The sequence below is a fragment of the Heliconius melpomene genome, chromosome 2 (genome assembly GCF_056956725.1).
Source record: "Heliconius melpomene rosina isolate 202511_hmr_F chromosome 2, ASM5695672v1, whole genome shotgun sequence".
NCBI lineage: Eukaryota > Metazoa > Arthropoda > Insecta > Lepidoptera > Nymphalidae > Heliconius > Heliconius melpomene.
This window is the reverse complement of record NC_140390.1, coordinates 7,179,083-7,196,256: the sequence shown is the minus strand read 5'-3', so window position 1 is coordinate 7,196,256 and position 17,174 is coordinate 7,179,083. Positions and strand designations below refer to the sequence as shown.

The 17,174-nt window shown below is 34.4% G+C and overlaps 2 protein-coding genes across 2 annotated transcripts; one reads left to right on the top strand and one right to left on the bottom strand.

Moving 5' to 3' along the window:
* Positions 1-1,241: 1,241 nt before the first annotated feature.
* LOC146540649 (uncharacterized) lies at positions 1,242-10,847 on the bottom strand. Its single transcript, XM_085205561.1, has 6 exons — positions 8,375-10,847; positions 7,682-7,924; positions 7,038-7,282; positions 6,029-6,819; positions 4,978-5,356; positions 1,242-1,568 (listed from the first exon to the last, which is right to left on the bottom strand). The coding sequence occupies exons 1-6, from the start codon at positions 10,845-10,847 to the stop codon at positions 1,242-1,244; spliced, it is 4,458 nt and encodes a 1,485-aa protein (XP_085061687.1).
* Positions 10,848-10,852: 5 nt separating this feature from the next.
* LOC146540648 (venom carboxylesterase-6-like) lies at positions 10,853-15,964 on the top strand. The gene is made up of 6 exons (XM_085205545.1): positions 10,853-10,897; positions 11,208-12,487; positions 12,865-12,940; positions 14,902-14,937; positions 15,235-15,632; positions 15,718-15,964. The coding sequence occupies exons 1-6, from the start codon at positions 10,853-10,855 to the stop codon at positions 15,962-15,964; spliced, it is 2,082 nt and encodes a 693-aa protein (XP_085061671.1).
* Positions 15,965-17,174: the final 1,210 nt, after the last annotated feature.

The following is a 17,174-nucleotide window of genomic DNA, read 5'->3' as shown; positions in this document are numbered from 1 at the left end:
GAAATGGAAATATAAACTCAAATAAATATTTCATGTTCTCGAGTAGGGATCGAACCGACATCCAGTCGGCTTTACAGTGACACTCTGTGCCCCTCCGCCACGACCACGGCCTCAACTACTATTAGACGTGTTCTTTCACTTTTTTCCTATTTTTTACCCTTTTTCTATTCTTTTATGCTAAGTCCAGTAATATTTCTTATCAACAAATAAAAAAATATATATAAATGAAACAATTAATACAATTAAAAAAATATTTTAGTTACCTATTGTTCGTTAGTGCTTCATTTTAAAACTTGTGCACTGGCCGAATAAAAAAGATCTGTTCTTTGATTGGCATATTTAATAGAAAATCTAATAAAAAATAACTTAAATAGTAACTTTTTTCTGTCAATTTTGTCATTAGCATTGACGTTTGCGTATTTTTGCGTCGAATTTAAAATGAAAAACTAATTTGTGTGTTAGGATACTTTCTACGTACGTAGGAAGTATCCTAACGTAAGTATCCTAGTACGACGTACTCGTGCGGTCATCATGTGAGTGAGAACAAAAATCGAGCTCTATAGGGTTAAACTTTATGTAAATATAGCATCCAAAAAAAGAATACAAGATCTACACAATTGAAAGTCTGTAGGAAGACAATTCATCTTCCATTCCATTTGTATATTAATATAAATTGTTTGTTCAAGTGTTCTTCAAAGAAAATTATATTAAAGTATAATAAATCAAGGACGAATATATATAATTCTTATGACATCATAGCTACTCGATAAAAATAGATATGTATGTATAAGATGACATTCTTAGCAATTAATTTTTACATTTGTTGTTTTATTTCTATAATAAATATTACTTTGATCTGGGGTAGTTATTATACTATACTTATGGGGTGGTTAATATAAAGTCAAAGTCAAATAATTTTATTCAAAATAAGAAGTAACATGCTTCATTTTTTAACGTCAACCAATTTACCACCAGTTCATCACTTGAGTTGTAATTAAAATATATATTGATTTCTCCACATATTATACTTTATTTTTTTTAATATTTTTCTCTAACTTGTTATGGCAAAGTATATCACATATATACAAGAGCATCATCCGATCTGTTCTTTTATACGGCACCGAATGTAGGCCAGCACTATCTCGGCACACTCAGGAAACGGAGGACGGGAAGACATCACGGAATGAAGATGGTGATATGGATATGCGGCGTAACGCAATCTGACCGCATACGTAACGCATTCATTCGAGGCAGTCTTGGGGTTCATGACGTAGCGGGTAAGCTCTAGGAGTCGGATTGAAGTACCTTGCTATGTCTGTATCTGTATTGGAGCTAGACCTTCCGGACGCATGAGAGCCGATGTTCTGACCACTGAGGACGCTAAAGATCGTGCAAAGTGGCAGGCAGACCTTGTTAACATACGCCGGGATTAATGCCAAGAAGGAGGAAGAAGAAGATCTCCAGGCGTTCTTCAGATAAAGGGTCTTGATAAACAAACAGACAGCCAGACAGACGGACAACACTGTGATCTTATAAGGATTCATATCTTCTTCAGAATGTACGAAGGCCTAAGAATCAAAAAAATTCTTCCTTTTTATTATATTAAGTATAGATAATAATAATATTATAATAATTATAATGGGTAATTATGACCCAGCCCCACGACGCCGGGTTAAAATGGAATTAGTTCAGTTTTTTATCAATATTGGTACAGATAATATTTAAACAATATATTACACAAAAACAATGTTTTTACAAGTGCGTTAATCGAATTTTATTATATATCGTAATTGTTCACGTATGTATATATTAACTAGGGGGCACAATTTTTAATCATTGTATTTCTGTACTCCTTAGTGTAAGTGTTTTAAAAATCTCTTGCTTAGTAGATATTTCTTATATAGATATTATAAGTATAGACTATATTATTAAGAACATAGACATAAATTAGTAGACTGAGATTATGAACCATATTATTACTTAATTACTTCTTTGTCTATATATAGTTTGGCTAATTTTAAGTTATTCTTACAGCTATCAAGATGATTAGACTGGGATTATTATTATGTATTTTTGTAAAGCTAGCGACGTCCTTAGAAGATCGTGTTATAAACATTGATCAAGGTCCAGTACGCGGTTACCGACCCGACGGAGCATGTTATTTTGAATATTATGGTATACCATACGCTACAGCACCACTTGGAGAAAATAAATTTGCAGTAAGTAATAATTTATTTTATTTATTTTTTTATTTATTTTATTTTACAGAAAACAACAGCATATTAATAACTACTTATAAAAAAAAAACTTATACAAAAAAATAAAGCCAATTATAGTTTTCTACTTATTAATATTATCTAAGTACTGTACAGAGCTACACATAATTTAAACATATTATTAGAAAAAAAAAGATACATATTTAAATATTTAAATAAAAAAAGAAATAACAAAACAAAACAATGCAAAGTAAAAAGGTAAAAGTAATAATATATACCAAAAATAAAATAAAAAATAAAATAATAAGATAAAATGCCCCATTTGTGTGTGTGTGTTGTGTGTGTATCTATGTGTGTGTGTATGTATCCGTGTGTATGTATGTGTGTGTATGTATGTGTGTGTATGTATATGCGTGTGTGTATAACAATAAGCAATTATGTAGATTGAAACCGTTTAATTTGGTTTCTAAAAGAATCTGCAGATAAATGGAAGAGATCAATATGAGCATACTTTATATTGTATAATAATGGTACCCGAGAGAAAAAAGAGTTAGCCGCGTATTTAGTATGTGATGTAGGTACATAAAATAGATTAGACTGGGCTATTCTAGTTCTTTTTATAGGTACGTTGATATTTAGACATGAAAGCAATTCGGGTGAATCAATGCTGCCTGACAGAAGGTCATAAATTATCATCAAGTCCAATAATTCACGACGATTACTTTGCGAAGCAATATGAAAGTGTTTACAGCTTTTCTCACAGGTCCCAAAATTCCTATGTATTTTAAAGTTCAGGTGTTTAATAAACTTTACTTGTATAACTTCAATAGCATTTATATATTTAGCAAACTGAGGATTCCAGATACAACTACCATACTCTAATATGCTTCTTACAAGCGCAAAATAAACACTCTTTATACAATTAATGTTTTTGAAGGGTTTACATGAACGAATAACAAAACCTAAATATTTGTAAGCTTTATTCGTAATGTAATTAATATGTTCATTTATTTGCAATTTGCTATCCAATAAAATCCCTAAATCACGAACCAAATGAGTTTTGTTAATCGGAGAGTTATTAATAATATAGGCATGATCGATTAAAGTGTTTTTTCGTGTAAAAGTAATTTGACTGTATTTTTCGACATTGACAGTAATCCTATTGTTTCTATAATATTGACTTAACCTATCTAAGTCGCTTTGGATCAATAAGCAGTTTGTAATGCTGTTCACTTTCATGTACACCTTCTTATCGTCTGCAAACATTGAAAACTTAGAATGCTTAAAGCAATCTCTTATATCAAAAAGATATATATTATATAGCAGTGGTCCTAGATGTGAGCCTTGGGGTACTCCAGAAGTAATACAGACGTAATCAGATCGAGACCCCCCAATCTAACAGCTTGCTTTCTATTAGATATATAAGATTTCATCCAACGAAATAAATCTCCTCGTATACCTAAGGCATATAGTTTTTTCATAAGGATAACATGGTCCACGCGGTCAAACGCTTTCTCGAAATCTGTATAAATTACGTCAACCTGATATCCCTCGTCCATGTATTTCAAAATGTCACTTGTAAACCCAATCAGATTAGAATTAGTTGATCGCCTTTTCATAAATCCATTTTGATTATTAGGTATGGCTCTGCTGAGAACAGAATACAATTTAGTATATATTAGTTTTTCTAGCACTTTACCCAATATATTCAAAATAGATATAGGACGATAGTTTGTAATTAGAGTTTCAGATCCTTTTTTATGTATAGGTATGATGTGTGCTTCTTTCCGTTTAGATGGAAAAATACCTTCACTCAGTGATTTATTATATAAAAGCATTAAAGGAAAAGCAACCTCTTTAGCACAGTTTTTGAAAAATACTGAAGGTATATTATCACTACCAGGACCTTTTCGTATATTAAGCGATTCAAATACCTTCAGAATTTCTGTCTCTGTAAGCCTAATCGTATATAAATTTTCGTCTGAAAAGGAGGAAACATTATAACTTTGTTCGGTATAATTTAGCGTGGAATCAATAAAGACACTTTTAAAATATTTATTGAAACCTTGACAGATTTTTAGTTCGTCGTCATAGATTTCGTTGTCGTAATACAAGATGCTGGGATAATTCGATGCTTTCTTACGTTTCGACCTAACATACGTGTGCAAAACTTCCGGTGATTTCAATATATGATTCTGAATGTAAAGTACGTAACGCTTAAAGCACGTTTTTTGCATCTGCTTTTGCCTATCCCTCAAAAGTTTAAATTCATCGTAGTCCAATAAATTACCATATACTTTCCATTTATGGTGTATTTTATATTTTTCCCTAATAACATTTATTAAAGCCCTAGAGTACCAAACAGGATAATTGTGTCTACCTCCCACGGCATGCCTAGGCACGAAATCATTAATTAATTTATATAGAATTTCGTAAAAACAATTTAAAGATTCATCTACTGATTTATTTTGAAAAATAATATTCCAATTAATTAAAGAAAGTTCCTTCTTTATACGATCATAGTCTGCTTTCTGAAATAAATATTTTATAAACTTTTCAAGACGAACCTCGGTGTAAAAATCTCAACACTGTCAATTTCTAATGCCGGGTGATATTTATCTTCACTTAGTAAAGGATCGGTTGAAATTGATATATTTAAGTTAGTATTAGCTATAACTAAATCTTAAATATTTCCACTGAAATTGGAATATTTATTGAGTTGCAGGAGTCCATGAAACTGTAATGCATGCAAGAAAGTAACAGCAGTAGTAAATGTTTCATTGGTGCCTTCTTTTGCACAAGTTAGCCCTCCTCGTGAATCCCATTGTATATTGGGCATATTGAAGTCGCCCAATAATATGACATGATCATCAGGATGAGCTTGCATTACGGCATTCAAAGAATCCAACACTAAAGCTAATCTCTGAGAATGCTGCATGTCTCCAGGTACATAAACTACTCCTAAGTGGACAGCTCGTCGCTGAGTAATACCAAAACCGCGCGCACCTATTGTTATCCAAACTAATTCAACACCCACCCGTGAGAACTCGCTCCTCAGTTGTGCATGGTACACCTGCTCAGCGTATATCATAACTCCACCACCTATACTTTTATGGGAGGATTTGGTGTCTCGATCACATCTAAAAATATCATAGCGTGCATCACTTACCTCACTGTTTAGGAAACTATTATTTAACCATGTCTCTGTTATAAATATTAAATCGAAATCATTAGGCAATACACTTTGATAAATATCATTAACCTTAGTACGGAGACCACGAACATTTTGGTAATATAATTTAATTGAATTAATCACTTATAATAATATTTTTAAATAGTTTGATTACATACTTTAAATATATATAGGAAATTATAGTGGGGGAAACATAGTCAATTTTATGGGATGGCAGATGTGTTTGATAAATTAGCAGTAAGAAAATAATTGCTTTATTAAAAATTATATATAAGCAAGTAAAAAGTGTATAAGTGTGCGAGTTAATGTAATAAGTGTATGTGAGAGTGACGTGTGTTAAGGGTGCATTAAATCCTAACTTGTTTATATAATAAAAATAAAATAAAACTTTAAAAAATGTTATTTTAAAATTTAAATAGCGATATACATTTATGAAAAGAGTAAAGTGACACAGATTAATAATATAAACTTTCAAATTATTTTTAATAAATCCTTTTCTGAATTTATAGCGATTGCATGTGTTACCTCGTTTTTTCGCACAAAGATGGAACAGTTTTTTGACCAAACAAACTTATAAGCCTTTTCAGTTGCGAGTTGTTTACTTTTTTTCAACAAATACCTATTCTGTGGCGTGAGATGGTCATTTACAAAAATTCTATTTATCCTCCCTGATATATCTATGTCTTGAGACGTGATACCTCGAGTTTTTTCCAAGCCGGATAGGATGTTGTCCTTGAGGAGTCTGTTTTTAAGTTTACAAACAATAACTCGTGGCCTGTCCTTGATATTTTGTCTTGGTGTGATTCTGTTCGCAAATTCAATATCATGATGGTGCAGAGACACACCAGCGTGATTGGCAACTTTAATAATAATGCCAGGTATGTCTTCATTATTCAATTCAGGAACACCTATTATTTCTATATTCTGCTGTCTTACCCATTGTTGCTGTTTTGAAAATTGACAAGTCAGTTCGCTTACACTCTCCTCCAATTTACTAAATTGTGTTTTGAGAATATTGTGCTTCGCAATCAATTTTTCATGCTCACTTTGTAATGTATTTTGAGAAGTTGCCAAATTCAATAGTTCCGAGGATAATGTAGTTAAATTATTTTTTATTTCCAATAGTACAGTTTGCTTTAATTCCGCTATGATATTGTTTTTAAAATCAGTCAATTTTTTATCCAAAATATATTCCAAATTTTGTATTTGTAGTTCTTTGCAGTTTTTATTCGTGTATTCGGCAGACGGAGATGTTTTCTCTGCGCAATTAGGACATATGTAGGTTTCCTTATGCTTCACTGACATCTTTTTCAAATTAGCGTCACTTATTCTTAAACATGCGTAATTAAATTTTTCCGTACAAGAAGAGCAACATATTTCTTCTTTTTTAATATACTTGATGAACATACACTGCATTTAGAGGACATTGTTAATAATTAATAACATATATTATTAATAATTAATAATAATAATCATTTATTATTATTATTATGTTTTTTATTTTAATTTCTCAGCTTTTAACTGGCAAAGAACCATAAAAACGGGCATGCGCCAAGTAATTATGGAGTGCAGTGTGTTCAATTTTGTGTGCTAATATTATTCTCCTCTATCTGCAAGAACTTCCTCACCATCCTACACGTATTTAAAATAGCAGCTTTTTGTAGGGTGTGTATTATACTGTCTTCTAAGTCTATCATCTTTAAATAATGGTGAATGGCTTTTGGTACGACGCCAGTGGTGGATATAACAATTGGGACGACGTAGACTTTGTTTTGTTTCCAAATACGAGTGACTTCTTCTTTAAGATCTGCATATTTATTAATTTTTTCAACTATTGTTTTTTGAATGTTGTGAGTATTAGGAACTGCGACGTCTATCAGGTAAACAGTTTTATTAATTTTATCTTGTAGTGTTATATCTGGTCTATTGAAGTGTATGGTTTTGTCAGTGAGTATTGTGCGATCATAATATATTTTATGGGAGGTATTCTCCAGAACAGATTGGGGGGTATATTTATAATAAGGGATATTTGTGTCTTGTATAAGTTTGTGTTTGTGTGCTAAGATTTGATGTATTATATTTACTAGTTGATAATGTCGATGAGTGTAGTCCGTTTGTGTGAGGCTTGCGCAGGCTCCTGTTATGTGTTGTATGGTTTCTGGTTGTGTATGGCACCTGCGGCATTTATCACTTGTAACAGTGGGGTCTTTGATAATATATTTTCTAAAGTTTTTGGTGTTAATTATTTGATCCTGAATTGCAATAATAAAACCCTCTGTTTCCGGGAATAAACTGCCTGTCTGTAACCACTTGTTTGAAGCTTCAAGATCTATATGGGGTTGTTGTAGGTCATTAGGGTGTCTACCGTGCATTACTTTCTTCATCCATTCTTCTATTTTCTTTTTTTGTGGATCTGTGTTTGTTAAATTTTCTGTACTTTGGCAATCATTAAGATTTAAAGGCGTATATTTAAAATCATTTTGGACTATTGATTTATGTATGTCACTTGACTGAGCTTTTGTATAAAAAAAATTTGATAAATTATGTAATTGTTTCTGCCATAAATGTTTTATATCTATTAGACCTCTTCCTCCATGTTTTCGTTTTATAGTTAATCTTTCAATTGCGGATTTAGGATGTAGATTGTTGTGTTTAGTGAGTGCAGTGCGTGTTAAGCGTTCTATTTGTTCGATATTACTATTTGACCATTTTACGATTCCAAATGTGTAGGTTAAAATTGGTATTGCGTATGTATTTAAGGCTTTTATTAGATGTTTACTTGATAGTTGACTTTTACAAATGGCGTTAATTCTCTTTTTATATTCATTCGTTATTATTTCTTTGATAGCTGTGTGGTTTAATCCTTTCAGTTGCTGAAGTCCTAGGTATTTATAAAATTCATTGGGTTCCATTGCAGTAATTTTATCTATTTCATTAATCACGTAATCGCCGGGCCGGATTTTACCCTTAACTATATGAACAGTTCTACATTTGTCTAGTCCAAAGTGCATATGTATATCTTCACTAAATTCTGTTGTAGTATCTATAAGTGTTTTCATCTCTTTATTGTTTTTAGAATATAATTTAATGTCATCCATATATATTAAGTGTGATATTATTGTTTCATTATTGTCATGTTTAAGTACATATCCAGCTCGGTTACATTTTAATAGGTAAGAAAGTGGGTTTAAGGCTAGGCAGAACCACAATGGGCTCAGGGAATCACCTTGATAAATTCCTTTTTTAATAGCTATTTCTCTAGTGTTTATATTGTAGTTCGAACTATGTAAATGTAGTGTAGTTTTCCATTGGGTCATAATGTTTGTTAAGAAATTAATTATTTTAGGGTTTATTTTGTAAATATTTAGTATATGTAGTAACCAAGAGTGTGGAATACTATCAAATGCTTTCTGATAATCGATGTACGTACAGTGCAAATTTTTATTTTTTGATAAGGCATGTTTCATTATGGTGGAGTCTATGATAAGTTGTTCCCTACATCCCATGTGGCCCCGCCTACAGCCTTTTTGTTCTTCTGCTATAATGTTGTTGTTCTCTATATGTTTATTAATTTTCTGTGTAATAAGTGAAGTGACAATTTTATATAAAGTAGGTAAACACGTAATTGGCCGATATTGAGACGGTTGTGTAGAGAAATTGTTTTTGGGTAGCATATAAGTTATTCCGGTAGCTAATAATTCGGGTATGTTTTGTTGTCCAGAGATGATTTCTGATATATTCTTAGCTAATGAACTATGAAGGAAAGTAAGTTTTTTAAACCAAAAGTTATGAATTTTATCTATTCCTGGTGATTTCCAATTGTGTAACTTATCTGTAATTTCTTTAATATCTTCTTTTACTATTTTATTGTAATCCATAACTTCTAGGTCATGCCATCTTTGTTCTTCCTTTGTTATCCAATCTGCTTGATTATTATGATATGTTTGCTCTTCCCAAATACCTGACCAATATTTTTCTAGTTCTTCTTTAGTTGGTGTTTCTACTTTATCTTGAATCAAATTTTGTGGTTTAAGTAAATTTCTATAGAATTGTTTTTCATTTCTGACAAATGTATTATTTTGAGCTTTTCGCTCTTGCGCTTTATTATACCTCTTTAATCTATGTGACTTAAGTGCTAATTTCTGTTTTAAAGTATCTAAAACTTCTTCCGGTCTTTTATTATTCTTTTCATGTTTTGTATGTACCTTTGTAGTTTTTAGTAAAAATTCTACTCTTTCCATTATTTTTTTAGATCTATTATTATTGATGAATTGTGTTAATTTTCCTATATCTGCTCTCAGTTTTTTTATATCCTTTTCTAATCTATATTGCCAGGATGGTTTATATTTGTTACTTTTACTATTAATTCTTGAGTGTCCTGTAATTTTGTAGTTCAATTCTTCTGTTATAGTTAGCGCAGTGCAGTATATTAATGTATGTAGGTCTATAAGTTTTGTATCTGGAGAAATGTATTCTATAAGAATATTTTCATTAAATAAGTTCGAAAGTTGATAAAGTTTGCGACAGTATCTGAGCTTTGGTAGTTTTGGTCTCATCTTTGGATCCATGCCTGCGTATAAGGTCAAATTAGTACGGAATTTGTCTATTATGATGCGTATGTATTCTTCATTAGGTGGTTGCACATTTACAAAGCCTTCAATGTCGTTCTCTAATAGCTGTGTTATCGTTTCAGTTTGTGTAAAACTATGAGAAGTTTGTGTTTGTTGGCTATTTGCGTTATATTGAAATGTGGTTGGCGAGGAAGTTCTTGTTTGTATATATGTGTGATTTGATATTTCTGTAATATTTACATTATTTGTTTCTTCTTCCTGTAGTTGTATCCTTACTTCTTCTTTTAATCGATTCAGTATTTCTTGAGATAGTAATTTATTTCTTTCTATTGTTCTTCTTTGATCTGAAATTCTTTGTTCTGATACTTTAATTTGGGGGTAATTTAGTAAGAATTGTTCGTGTAATTTTTTTCTGTATATAGTCATATCTGTTTCTAATTTAGTGATGTGGTAGTAAGTGCGCATGATAAATAGGTTTACATCTTTGCTCCATTGCATACGCACTCTAGGTTTACCAGCTTTGGTGGACGCGGGTAAAAAGGCATTTGCCTCCTGCGCAACATCCAAAAGCGGTGTAGGTGGACCTCTACTACAGACCGAAGATGTTGGTGATGAATGTACCGAAGGGTTATACGATGCGGTACTCGGACTGTACGGTTCACTTGGGCTATTGACTCTACTTGTGTATGTGTGTAAGTGTTCGGCTGTCGATTCTTCGGGTTGTAAATCCCCGGTGGAAGCCCGCCTGTTCAGCTCCTCACCACTGACGGTCCGTATGCTGAAACACCCAGCGTCAGCTCCAGGTGCGCCCCGACGATTGCCCTCGGGAAGCGGCCCTCTCAGTTTCTTTCTTAATCTGGTCTCCATATTTGATGGGTTACCATCGCCACGTTGGCCACGCCAGTAATTTATTCATCGTGTGTCCGCCCCCTACGTGATCAGGTGGTCGATCAGGACGTGTGGTTGGATTTTAGGGGGCTTATTATTATTATTATTAATAATTAATAATAATAATCATTTATCACTAGGTCACAAAAGTTATTTGATCTAATATTAAAATAATCTTCATGATTTGTTTCTCATTGCCTTATTCCTACATATTAATTAAAAATTATTTCATATTTCTTTATTCGTTCTCTTAAGCATTCTGTTTTTGCAATATAGAAGAATTCAGATATAAATATTATAAAATTTCTTCGTTTATCACATTTATATTTATATTTTCAGGCACCTCTTGCAGCACCAAAATGGAATAAGACATTAGAAGCAGTTCAAAATTTTGTTGTATGTCCACAAGGTGCACGTACTCGAAATGGTAAAGTAGTAAACAAAAATCCTAAATACAAGACTCAAGAAGACTGCCTAATTGCCAACATATTTGTGCCTGACACAAATGAAACTAGCTTACCAGTACTAGTATTTTTCCACGGAGGAGCGTATCAGTTCACTTATGGTGCTATAAGATCACCAACTCATTTGCTAGAGAGTAAAAAACTCGTTATTGTAAATTTTAACTATCGTCTTGGACCACACGGTTTCCTGAGCCTGGGTACTAAAGACATACCCGGTAATGCAGCTATGAAGGATCAATTGGCTTTATTACGATGGGTTCAAAAAAATATTGCGAAGTTTGGTGGAAATCCCAATGATGTAACTATTGATGGATGGGATGCTGGAGGCGCATCGGTTGATCTCATGATGCTTTCGAAAGCAGCAAAAGGATTGTTTCATAAAGTAATCCCAGAAAGTGGAAATAGTGTTGCGCCAAGGAGTGTCCAAATTGATCCCCTGGCGAATGCAAAGAACTTTGCAAGCCAATTAGGTTTTGTTGATGTCAATGATATAGAAAAGTTACAATCTTTTTATAAAAATGCCTCATTTGACATGCTTTTTTCTATCGATTTCGACCACAGCACTGATAGTTCAACAGGATTTGGACCCTGTGTAGAAGCTGATGTTGGACAAGAACGTTTCCTCGATGATTATCCTATTAATATTTTAAAAAGTGGCAATTTCACAAAATTACCTATGCTGTATGGTATTACTCCTATGGAAGGCGTTTATCGTATAGATGATTTTAAGTCGTCGATTGATAAGATTAATAAAAATTTTACTCAATTTCTTCCTATGGATTTGAAATTCAAAGATAAAGAAGACCAAGAAGAAGTAGAAAAAGAAGTTAAACAATTCTATTTTCACAATACGCCTGTGGATAAAAAAGATGCTTTAGAGTTTGTACAATATTATACAGATATTATATTTGCTGTGGGAGCAGCAAGGTGTGTAGAATTGCAAGCAGCTGCTGGCAACAAACAAGTATATTTATATCAATACGAATTTGTCGATAAAAATGAACCATATGTTAACTTTACACATACCCGCGGCGCCGGGCATACCGCCGGAAATTATGCGCTCATGGATTCAGGAGATGAAAGTAATCTATCATCAGAGTACAAAAGTATGAAAAAAGTAATGAGAGACGTGTGGCTTAATTTTATTACAACTGGGTAAGTAGAGTATTAACATATTTTAAGTAACTTATTACTTTATTGCCTCTTTAGAAAATCTTTTTATTATGTTATTTAAATATAATAAAAATATATTATAAAATTATATCATTTTATAAAAAAATAATGGGGTAAATATTTAAATATCAACATGTCTTTCCCACAGGCCTTCAAATGATAATAGTGTCTAACAGAAGGCAAAATTGAAAATTAAAAGATTCACATTTTTAGAAAACGTATAAAAAATTGAACGTAGCGGGCTTTGAATCCGCGCCATTAAACTAGTACTTGGCGCTTGGACAGTTTTTAAATTCCGTTACGTTTAAATTTTTATCATTTATATATTAGCTTAAGATTAAATTGATTTTTTTTTTCAGAAACCCAGTACCACCTTGTTCTTCATCTTCATATCCAAAGTGGCCTGCAGTAAGCCAAGATAATCTTAATTATATGGTATTAAATAGTACTTTATCAGTAAAAAAAGATTTTCACAAAAAAAGTTTACAATTCTGGCACAAAATTTACAAGAATCATTATAAACATCCCATTGCCGCTCAAAATAAAAATTAAACTTTTTATAAGATAATACCTCAAAATTCAACCTTGTATGTTTCATTGTAACTGTTAAAACCTAAAATAATAATCGTTTCAAACTTTGATAGACTCAACCATACAATGCTATGTACTTTACATATTGTATACAATTTAAATTGAAATAAATTTTATTGCAAGATATTCACTGTTTTCTTTATCATTACTTTCTGGCTACTAACATCCTCTGTTCTATCAGCAAAATAGCTATGCGCTTCGTTGTCAGACACTGCGTACAATGAGAACTCCCTACACTATCTTGCATTTTTTTTTTCATAATTTATCTTTTTTTCATATAAATATTTTAGTTATCAATTTAATTAGAACAATAATAGGGAAGCTATAATGGGCTAGTAGTTATTTCTTATCTGTAAACGCATTAATTTAGCTTTGTGTCACTTGACATACATTCAAAATAAATCTAGAATAGGGAGAGAGAGATTGATGCTCTCAAACCATCGCTATGATATAAGCTTCGTAAGCTTCTCTGCACGTACATTAACATTACTATGAAAAAATATAACAGTTAGATGGTTCAAAGTGACAATTATTATAGAGAGAGAGAGAGTCAATAGAGTAATAGATTCGTTCGTCATTTTATAAAGCCTGAATGATTCTGTGCGCATACACCCAACACCGGTTAGTACTATCAGGGAATTTGAAACTATTAGGTAACTATTATGCAAAAAATACCTAACTTCCGTTAAATTATAAAGGTCAGTTTTCTTATATCTTCTTGGGGGTAATATTAGAAATGACGTTGTCTATTGCACGAAGAATCAGTACGCTGAAGTGGAACTGAGCCGGCCACGTTTCCAAACGTACCGACGGTCGATGGAGCCGATACGTGCTAGAGTGGAGACCGCGCTTAGGCAAGCGTAGTGTAGGACGCTCTGCAGCACGATGAACAGACGATTTAAAGAAGGTGGCTGGCACCAGATGGATGTGAGAAGCCCAAGACCGGGATGGTTAGCGCTTGATGAGGGAGGCGTACGTTCAGCAGTGCACGGCGATAGGTTGATAAAAAAAAATTGTTACATACTTAACATGGTTATAACTACCTGCCAGATACCCCCAAATCCTGTCCATGTATATTAGATTCGTCAGTGCTTGTAATTTATTAGAGTTTATGGTGGCAGAACGTATGTCTTAGTAGGTCATGGCGCTTGGTCGGTTTCCAAGAGGCGCGGGTTAAAATCTCGTTATTTTCAACTCTTTGTACGATTTTTGGCCCCAGACCTACATAATCTTAACAAAGTTGAAATCTCGAAGATTAATAAACTTATAGATAGTTAAGACTGTTACGTTAAAGTGGGGCCCTTTCAGAGGTAGCGCCAATTTAAAGTACACGCTCATCTACGCTTAAGTAGAAAGGCTCATATTTAAATATCGTCTTCACTCTGTGACAACTTCATGAATCATGTCTGTCTACGTCGGATATATTTACGAGTATATGTATTTATTATATACATATATTCTACTATATGTATGTATATTGTTTATTAATACATAGAGTATTGTACTATATTACAAGTGTCTATGTATCAGTATATTGTTTTGTATATATCTAAATACATTTATTATTTATTTACCCACCTTAAAATTATGACAGCTTCTTTTCACCCCAAAAGTTATCTGTAAGAGATGGCTACTTAGCCTTAATACTAACTTTTTGTACATTTGTTTTCTTTTTTGTTTTTTATTGTGTATTTCAACGTAAGTCAAATTAACGTCACCAATGGCGGGTTAAGATAGTTATGAAAGATATTAAGAAATATTGAGTAATTTTCAAAATTATAATATCTTATATATCTTACTAACAGCTTGACATAAACGAATTTACACCGGGTCACCCTCGGGTAAAAACGGTGTGGCAGTAGTTATTTCTCAAGAGCTTCAGAACTGGTTTCTTGAACCGGCATCCCCCACCACGTCGCCGTAATCCTGGCGAACTATCTCACCGGCAGGACGTTTAGCGTAAGGGTGGAGAGTGAGATCTCGTCCAGCCACCCTATCGCCGCAGGCGTCCCCCAAGGCAGCATATTATCGCCTGCCCTATACTCCTTGTACACCGACGACATCCCGACGCATCAAGACGCAACTCTGGCGCTCTACGCCGATGACATTGCCCTCTTTACGAAGTCACTTAACCCCAGCACGCAGCCGTGAAGCTCCAACGCGCCCTCGACCTGCTGCCGGACTGGCTGGCGGAGTGGAGGCTCGCACTTAATATCGCCAAGACCCAAGCGATCAGCTTTGGGCCCCACCACAAACTGCCTCCTCCGCTGAGCTTACAGGGCCAGCAGGTCCCCTGGAGCAGCCGAGCCACCTATCTGGGCGTGGTGATCGACCGAAGACTAAACATGGCAGGGCATATAAAAAAAGCAGCCAGCGCGGCCAAAATCGCGCTCTCCTTGTTGCGTCCTCTATTCCGATCGAAGCTCCCCCTGAGAACGAAGTTGTCGCTGTACAACGCGTACGTCAGGCCGCACCTGTCCTACGCTGGCCCGGCGTGGTACGCGCTCACCGCGAAACACAAAAGAAGATCCTGCAGGTAGTCCAAAACGTTGCCCTCCGGCGCTTTACCCAGGCTCCCTACTTCGTCAGGAACGCTACCCTTCAGCGTGACCTGAGGATAGAGAGTCTGGAGGATCACATCGGCCGGCTCGCGAGCAACGCGTATCGCCGCGCCGATGCTTCGGACCACCTGCACTTACGCAGCATCGCTCCGCTCCACACTCGACCGCCGGATGCCACCAAACGCCCGCCGAGGGATATCATCCCCCCATCCCCTTCAGACTCCGACTTCTGAGCAGCCACCTCGGTCGCTGGTCGTCTAGCTGGGCCTCTCTTGGGGCAACCAAGGGTCTCACCCGGCTGGGCTGACCGCCCAGGTGGTAAACGCTTATCCCCCCCCTCTCTACCCCTTCAAGCCTCCACTTCACTATGCCTGCCTCGGCAGGCACAATCCCACCGGGCCTAGTGCCCATCCCAACGACGTGGCCATCTTAATGACCACCGCAAGAAACCACGGTCAGAGGGCATCTGCCTGTAACCGTTTCCCGGCGCCACGGCGCCGGAGGAAATGAAACCGAAACCGATAAGGCGATTCCACTACCAGCACTCTTATAGTTAAGAACTAGTTTTAATAAAAATTGTATTCTATTTTAGTAAAATAGTTTTTATATACAAAGTTTAAGATATTTTTACTGGCGCCCATCGGTGGGGCCTAGCTAAGTGAACAAAACGCGCAATCATAAGTAATTCGGCAAAAGTTTCGCGAAGTCTCTCAAGACTATGGCTAGGCAACGAAACCAAATAAATACGTAAAAATACTGTTATCAGTGGAAGAAATGATCAAGGAAGCTGCTGTCGTGAGCATTCTGTAAGTACCAAGTAGCATTATCTTTGTCACCATTCCTTCCCATCTGAAACTCCCAACTTTTGTATATAATAGCTATAGGAATACTAGTAGTGTTGTTCACTCTCCTTCTAATAGTGAGAGTAGTAAAGTAGCGCGAGTCAGTCGTCCTACCATTTTAGAGTCCCGTGTTTACATTAAACAATGGATCCAAAAACATTACTTTCGTTCGTTCCTTCATATAATGGCGATGCATTTACTTTATATAATTATATTATTGTGCTAAGCAATAACTACAGATAGCGGGTGGAGATACGCCACAAAATGTTATGTTATTATTAAGTAAATTAGAATCTAAAGCTGCTATATCAATATCTATGATTGAGCATGATTTTAAATGGAATGATATAGAATTAGCATTAAAAAGAGAATGCGGAGATAATAGAGATTTAAATACGTTATTAATAGAGTTAGGAAATGTTAAGAGAAAAGGTTTATACAAAGATTTAATATTCGAATTAAAACAAAAGTTATTTTTTATTAGAAGTAAATTATTAGATAAATATAGTGAAAAATTTTTAGTAGATGAGGTAATGGAGCCGTACATAAATACCGCCCAGAATACCTTAAGAAATAGTTTACCGTATCATGATCAAATATATGTATCTAACTGTAATTTTAATGAAACGGCAACTAGAATATTGCAATTAGAGGCAGAAGGGAGATATAATAAAT

Excerpts from the sequence above, each read along its gene's own strand:
- LOC146540649 (XM_085205561.1), bottom strand. The coding sequence starts at position 10,847 with ATGGAGACCAGATTAAGAAAGAAACTGAGAGGGCCGCTTCCCGAGGGC. Across the intron at positions 5,357-6,028 it reads CATCTCACGCCACAGAATAG|ATGTGATCGAGACACCAAAT; the intron begins GTATTTGTTGAA and ends TGATATTTTTAG. Across the intron at positions 1,569-4,977 it reads ATGAAACATTTACTACTGCT|GCCTTCGTACATTCTGAAGA; the intron begins GTTACTTTCTTG and ends TTTGATTCTTAG.
- LOC146540648 (XM_085205545.1), top strand. The coding sequence starts at position 10,853 with ATGGGTTACCATCGCCACGTTGGCCACGCCAGTAATTTATTCATC. Across the intron at positions 12,488-12,864 it reads CTTAATTTTATTACAACTGG|AAACCCAGTACCACCTTGTT; the intron begins GTAAGTAGAGTA and ends TTTTTTTTTCAG. Across the intron at positions 14,938-15,234 it reads TTACACCGGGTCACCCTCGG|CACGCAGCCGTGAAGCTCCA; the intron begins GTAAAAACGGTG and ends ACTTAACCCCAG.